We start from the raw sequence: 8,219 nt of genomic DNA, 5'->3' as shown, positions 1-8,219 counted from the left end.
TTGAGCTCTCTTCCGGGAGGGAAATAGCTGTCGATCACGAATCCAGCACATGATCCAAAGACCAAGGTGAACACACACACACACATACACACACACACACACACACACACACACACACACACACACACACACACACACACACACACACACACACACACACACACACACACACACACACGACTCGGTGGCGTAGTTGGTAGAGCGCTGAACTGCCACCATAGTGGCCCGCAGTTCTTGGTTCGAATCCTGCCCAGGGCCGAAATTATTTCGGTACCGCTGCGCTTCGGGTCGTTACTCTGACTCTCGTGGGCAGGGAGTTGGGTGTGTGTGTGTGTGTGCAAGGTCATAGCATTAACCATAGATCGGACCTACGAGCTCTGAGCTCTCTTCCAGGAGGGAAATAGCTGTCGATCACGAGTCCAACACGTGATCCAAAGACCAAGTGAATACACACACACACACACACACACTCACGCACACACACACACACACACACACATACACACACACACACACACACACACACACACACACACACACACACATACACACACACAAATACACACACCATAAGAAGCATCATTCTGTCGAAATCTGGGGTGACAATGTGCAACGAAGGAGATGCATATAGTAAGCTTAAACCTGATAAATAATCTTAATCAGAAATGTAGTGTAAAGCCATTCTGTTACAGTAAAAAATGAATAAATAAAGAACTCAAAACTAGGTTACTCATAGGGAGGAAAGGTCGTGTTGTCATACTCGGTATTGTTTAGACCCATGAAAATCTTTGTTGGGTAGTGGTAGCGCCAACGGCCGCTACTGTGGTGGTCCGTGTTCGAATCGCGCCCAGGGCTGAAATAGTTTCAGTATCGCTTCGCCGCGAGTCGTTGCTCCAACTCTCGTGGGCGGGGAGTTGTGTATGTATGTGCGTGTTGTCACAGCATTACCCATAGATCGGTCATATATGATCTCTGTGTTCTTTTCCAGAGGGGAAATAGCTATCGATCACGTGATCCAACACGTGATCCAAGACCATGGTGAATCACACACACACAAATGTGGGATGATAGTCACCAAGAAGGATCCCTTAAATGAAAGAAATAACGGTAACACAGAAAGAAATAAGGGACCAAATAAAGAAACTCGATGTCAGAAAGTCACATGGGCCAGACGGAATAGCGAACAGGATATTAAAAGAATGCATAGACGAACTCACAGATAAAATACACAAGATAATTGACTTCTCACCCAAAGAAGGAAAAGTACCACAAGACTGGAAAAATGCTAATATTGCTCCAATATATAAAGGAGGAAATAAAGAAAATCCAACAAATTATAGACCGATATCCCTTACAAGTACAATTGCAAAAATATGCGAAAGAGTTATCAAAAATAAATGGACTAAACACTTGGAAGAGAACAAAATATTAAATCCCAACCAGTTTGGATTTAGAAGTGGAAGATCATGTACTACAAACTTGATATGCTTTTACTCAAGATTGGTAGATATAATACAAGAAAGAGATGGCTGGGCAGATTGTGCCTTCCTGGACCTACAAAAGGTTTTTGACAAAGTACCACACAAAAAAATACTAAAATAAATTGAAACAATAGGTGGAATACAAGGAAAATTATTGGAAGGAAGAAAAATGAGAGTGATACTTAGAGAAAAGAACTCAAACTGGGTAAACATGATAAGTGGAGTCCTCCAAGGCTCTGTGTTGGCTCCGATAATGTTTGCTATTTATATAAACGACATGGATGAAGGAATTACAAAGGCAAAGCATGCCGACAGGAGACCTTTTGATCCATATCTAGGTCGGATTCAAAAAAAAAAAAAAAAAAAAAAAAAAAAAATATATATATATATATATATTAATAATAAATTAAAACTATAACAAGGTAAATAACAATTAAAATACATAAATAAATGCATTGGTATAGTTGAATAACAAACAAACAGGTAAATAGTAAATGATAATAAATTGACATATAACTAATAATAAATGAAAATCAGACAGACAAATTATAACAAAACAAAAACAAATAATATAACATAAATTATAATAATTACAGCATCTTACTTAGGTATTTATCTAAATGATTCTTAAAGCTTCGAACTGAACTACATTGCACTACCTGTGCAGGAAGTTTATTCCATTCATTAACTACACGGTTGGCAAAGTTGTTTCTACCTACTTCCAAATTGAATCTATTTCCGGACAGTTTGAGACCATTGTTTCTTGTCTGATTCTCATTCAATGTGAAAATTTGGTCACTTTTGATGTTGTCAATTCCCTTTAAAATCTTAAAGACCTGTATCAAGTCACCTCTGAGTCTACGCTTTTTTAGGGAAAACAGATTCATGTGCTTAAGTCGATTTTCGTATGATTTATTTTTGATATTTGGAATCAGTTTTGTGGCTCGCCGTTGTACTTTTTCCAGTCTGTCAATGTCTTTAATGAGATTCGGTGACCATACGGAAACAGCATATTCCAAATGTGGACGAACTAACGATTTATATAGCTTGTTAATGAGTGATGGACTTTTGAAATCAAAAGATCGCGCAATCAATCCCAGAATCTTATTTGCTTTCTCAGAGGCTGAAATACACTGCTTGGATGATTTGAGGTCGTTACTGATAATTACGCCGAGATCTTTTTCACTATCCACTTTTGTTAACGAATTTCCAAATAACTTGTAATCGTACTTGCTGTTATTTTTACCTATGTGCATTACCTTGCATTTACTTGTGTTAAATTTCATTAGCCACTTTTCAGACCATTGCTGTAATTGATCTAAATCTTCTTGAATATCTAATTGGTTTGAGTGATCATTTGCCACTCCGCACAGTTTTGTATCATCAGCAAATTTGGAAACAGTAGATTTTAGTCCATGGTCTATATCATTTATATATACTATGAATAGAAGTGGCCCAAGAACGGAACCCTGAGGAACTCCACTTGTAACACTTTTCCATCCAGAAGTTTTTCCATTTAAAACAACTCTCTGTTTTCGACCTTTCAACCAATTACTAGTTCAACCTAATAGGCTACCACTTATTCCATGCAAAGCTAATTTAGTAAGTAGTCTTTCGTGTGGGACGGTATCAAAAGCTTTTGCAAAGTCTAGATATATTAAATCTATATTGTTTCTTTTGTCATAATTCGAGACAACTGTGTTGTAGAATTCGAGTAAGTTAGTCACGCAAGAACGTTTCCGTCTGAAACCATGTTGGCTATCATTTATCAAACGGTTACTTTCTAAATGATATTCGATAGCATCTCTGATGATAGTTTCCATTATTTTTCCTACGATCGAAGTCAAACTAATAGGCCTATAGTTATTTAAACTTTTTTGCAGATGATGTGAAACTATTGAAGAGAGTGAATAACGAAGAAGATTGCAAATCTTTTCAGGAAGACCTGGACAAAGTCTGGAATTGGAGTAAAAAGAACGAAGTGAATTTCAACATTAAAAAATGTAGTATAATGGAATTTGGACAAAGTAAAAATAGAATATCCGGTCAATACAAAATTGGAACAAAGGAAGTTACAAAAGTAAACTCAGAAAGAGACCTAGGAGTGATTATTTCAAATGACATGACTCCAGACAAACATGTAAACAAAATAGCTGGAGAAACCTACAACATAATAAGATCAATGAAAGTGGCCTTTGACTACATGGACGAGGAAATGGTAAAGAGAATACTAGTTACACTGATAAGACCAAAATTGGAGTATGCAGCGTCACTATGGACACCCAGTATAATAAAAAACATAAAGAACTAGAAAGAATTCAAAGATGGCCCCAACACTTAGCAAGTTGATATACGAACAAAGATTGGACAAACTAAACTTATTAACTCTGAAACAAAGAGGAGAAGGAGGCGATTTGATAACCATTTATAGAATTATGAAAGGGATGGAAATCCTTGATAGGGATGATCTACTTAAATGGGAGAGAAGAAATACAAGAGGACACAAGAAGAAACTTAAGAAGGACAGTTACAGAAGAGATCTGAAAAAGAACAGCTTTCCACACAGAGTAATAGGTACATGGAATAAATTGAAAGAGAAAACAGTGAGTGCTAAAACTATACATGACTATACATGTCATGATTATACATGACTATACATGATATGAAAGAACTGGATGCGGAAAGATACAACTGCCGGTCTCTACGAGCAAAGTTCTTCTCCCGCAAAATGCAACTAGGTAAACTAGGTAAATACACACACACACACACACACACACACACACACACACACACACACACACACACACACACACACACACACACACACACTATTCAAGATTTTAAGAAAAAACTTGATGCCGAGAGATACAAAGACGTGTCATCACGAGCATAGCTCCCTTCCTGTATAATACAACTAGGTAAACACACACACACACACACACACACACACACACACACACACACACACACACACACACACACACACACACACACACACACACACACACACACACACACACACACACACACACACACACACACACACACACACACACACACACACACACACACACACACACAAATCCTTGCCCACTGAAGCTGGAGTGCCGGCTCGGAGTGCAGCGATGCTGATTTTTTTTCCCAGCCCTGGCTGGGACTTGAACTCGGATCGCTGAATTAGTGGTCGAAAGCGGTACCATTGCACCGTCGAATATGCGCGCGCGCGTGCGTGTGTGCGTGTGTGTGTGTGTGTGTTTGTGTGTTGGTGTATGTATGCATATGGTTGTTGCACATCATCACTACAACATACAGTATAATATATGCCACTGAATCCGTGTGCCATTTATCCATAGGAAACCATGCTCAGACTTCCACATACAGTACTCACCATGTCAGCGCCTCTGGATCCTTGAGTGTAGACGTTGTGACCTGTTGACATGGTGCCGAGTACTCCCTCGGGAAGAGATCATACCACGATTCCAGATAACCAATCATTGGACGACTGTTCTGCACTGTGATATTAGCGCCGTAATGGATGTCTGAGGTCAAAGTCGTGGCAAGGCGTGGGAATTAAAATGGTTGTTAAGTTTCGTTGCGTAAATTTGGAAAGAAATGATAATCGTAACACTTCATTAACAGTTAGAAGCTTGCTACTACGATGAAAAAAATTAGCTTATTAATACGATAAGAAAGAATAAGTATATATTGATTTGTTGAAGTAGTTTAGATATTAATAGGAGGAGATATACAATTTCTTCACTGAGTGGCCGATGGTCGTGCTCAGTTTCCTGATTCATCCCTAAGATAGGACTGGGGTAATGGATTGATTGGTTGATGAGGGAGTTTTCAGACGGTTGGTTTTGTTTACATACGATATTCTGGCAGAGTAAAATAATCCAAAGTAACTTATTACTATGTATTTGTTTCACTAGAATTGTGAATTATCTAGCTTCTTATGACTCAAAGCACTTAGATATATAAGAATTTGTGACCAGAATTTTTGTCTGATAGAACTATTCATTCAAGTTTGCGCAGGCGTGGCTTCTTCGGTGTAGGCAGGTTAGAATTTTTAGTGGAATGAAATTACGCAAAATCCAAAGAAAAAAACAATTAACTTATTGGTACTGAGGTTATTGTAGTAAAGAACTACAGTAAGTGACAAATGTAAGATTAAATAATGTTTCAACCAAATGAAAATTCTATGGAGGTCCAGGTTATATGAATAATTACAGGTGTCAGAGATTATTGAAGTAAATGGTTATTAACCTCTGTTTCTATAATTATGCTTTTAAGTATTACCACCAACCGATATCATTTAGTTTAGATTGACAAGGATATCGTGCGCGTTAAGATAGGGATTAGATACAATAAAGATGGAATGGATTACCTGAAGAATTGTCAACCCAGAACGTCCACCTGAAGAAGCATCACCCCAGGATAGCTCACTTGAAGTACTGTCACCCCAACCAACAACACCTGAAGAATCGCCACCCCAGTTAGGTTAGGTTAGGTCAGGTTAGGTTAGATTAGGTTAGTTTAAGTTAGGTTACATTAGGCTAGGTTAGGTTAGGTAAGATTATGTTATGTTAGGTTAGGTTAAGTTAGGCTAGGTTACGTTAGGCCAAGTTAGGTTAGGTTAGTTTAGGTTAGGTTAGGATAGGTTAAGTTAGGAATCGTCACCCTAGGATAGCCCACTTGAAGAATTATCACCCCAGAATAGCCCACCTGAAGAATTATCGAGGTCTAACGTGACGATGTGCAATAATGGAGATGCATATACAGTAGTAAGCTTAAACCTGATAAATAATCTTAATCAGAAATGTAGTGCAAAGCCATTCTGTTAGAGTGAAAACAACCAAAACCTTAAAACTAGGTCACTCACAGGGAGGAAAGGTCGTGTTGTCATACTCGGTATTGTTAAGACCCATGAAGAACTTTGTTGGATAGTAACCCCCGCTACCAGGGGACCTGTGGACAATTGAGACATTCTTACGAATAGTTATGAATATCTTTACATTCGATGACTGTCCTTCTGTACAACTGAGCGGCAAATAAGCTCTTTCAAATATTTGTTACCAGGTTACCAATCATCCATACAAATTTGAATGCAGACATATATTAAATTATATACTCAATTTAGAAGTGTTTATACTCCAACTCTGAATAGGAATGGTTGGATCACCACCACAGCCAAAGGAAGAGAAAGAACAGATTCGTGTGTGTGTGTGTGTGTGTGTGTGTGTGTGTGTGTGTGTGTGTGTGTGTGTGTGTGTGTGTGTGTGTGTGTGTGTGTGTGTGTGTGTGTGTGTGTGTGTCTGTGTGTGTGTCTGTGCGTGTGTGTGTGTGTGTGTCTGTGTGTGTCTGTGTGTGTGTGTGTGTTTGTGTCTGTGCGTGTGTGTCTGTGTATGTGTGTGTATGTGTGTGTGTATTTACCTCGTTGTATCTTATAGAAAGTGAAGCTGCGCTCGTAGTGTCCCGTCTCTGTATCTCGCAGTGTCTAAATTGCTCTTGAATTCTTGTATTGTTTTTGCACACACTATTGTTTCGTCTAGTTCGTTCCATACATCCACCACTCTGTGGGGAAAGCTGTTCTTTTTCAGGTCTCTTCTATAACCTCTTTCTCTTCTTTGTTCCAGAGTCGGTAATTCTAGTTGTGACAATCTCTTCATATGGCAGTTTTGAAAGTGTTGGGGCCATCTTCGTAGTTGCTCTCTGGATTCTCTCAATTTCATTTATTTTAATTTGTTTATCTATTTATTTATTTATTTATTCGATTTATTTATTTATTTATTCTATTTATTTATTATTTATTTATTTATTCATTTATTTATTTATTTATTTATTTATTTATTTTTTGTACTGGGTGACCATAGTGTCGCTGCGTACTCCAATTTGGGCCTTATCAGTGTGACCAGTATTTTCTTCACCATTTCTTCGTCCAAGTAAGCAAAAGCATTTTTTATTAATCTTAGCAAGTTGTAGGTTCCTTTGTGATAATTACTCCCAAGTCTTTCATAGGTTCCACTTTCTTTACTTCCTGTGCACCGATTTTATATTGTCTTGATATAATTTTTTTTTTTTTTACTTTTTCCAAATTCCATTATGCTACATTTCTTTATGTTGCAGTCCACTTCACTTCTGACTCCATTCACAAACCCTGTTCAGATCTCTCTGTAGCGACTCGCAATCCGTTTCAGTACTCACTTTCTTCAACAGCTTTGCGTCATCTGCGAAGAAGCTCATGTAACATTCCACACCCTCATCCATGCCATTCACATAAATAGCAAACATTATTGATGCCAATACTGATCCCTGTGGAACTCCATTAATCACCTCCTCCTAAGTAGAACTCTTATCTCTAAGCACTACTCTCATTTTTCTTTCATGCAAGAAATCCTTCATCCATTTCAGTAGGTTACCTTCTATCCCTCCTATGGTTTCCGGTTTTCTTAATAGTTTTTGGTGAGGGACTTTATCAAAAACTTCTTGTAGGTCTAGGAAAGTACAATCAGTCCATCCGTCCCCTTCCTGTATGATATCTAATAGTCTTTAGTAGAAACAGATAAAATTTGTGGTACATGATCTTTCCTGTCTAATTCCAATTTGTCTCGGATTTAGTATATTGTTCTCCTCCAGATGTTTTATCCATTTATTTTTGACAATCTTTTCACAAATTTTGGCTACCGTGATTGTAAGGGAAACAGGCCTGTAATTTGTTGGGTCTTCCTTGTTTCCTCC

General features: G+C 38.0%; 1 protein-coding gene across 1 annotated transcript in view; it reads right to left on the bottom strand.

The window, feature by feature from the left end:
* The window catches only part of LOC143040194 (protein O-mannosyl-transferase 2-like), a 103,570-nt gene that overhangs the window by 54,910 nt on the left and 40,441 nt on the right, over positions 1 to 8,219 (bottom strand). Inside the window, exons 9-10 of the mRNA XM_076210860.1 lie at positions 6,364 to 6,449; positions 4,870 to 5,020 (exon numbers count right to left, since the gene is read on the bottom strand). Of these exons, the coding sequence (XP_076066975.1) occupies positions 4,870 to 5,020; positions 6,364 to 6,449 (237 nt within the window). The remainder of the gene's footprint in view (positions 1 to 4,869; positions 5,021 to 6,363; positions 6,450 to 8,219) is intronic.

The sequence above is a fragment of the Oratosquilla oratoria genome, chromosome 28 (assembly GCF_046742065.1).
Source record: "Oratosquilla oratoria isolate Oo_2021 chromosome 28, ASM4674206v1, whole genome shotgun sequence".
Lineage (NCBI taxonomy): Eukaryota > Metazoa > Arthropoda > Malacostraca > Stomatopoda > Squillidae > Oratosquilla > Oratosquilla oratoria.
Note: the sequence above shows the minus strand (reverse complement) of the source record. Positions and strands in the feature narration are given on the sequence as shown.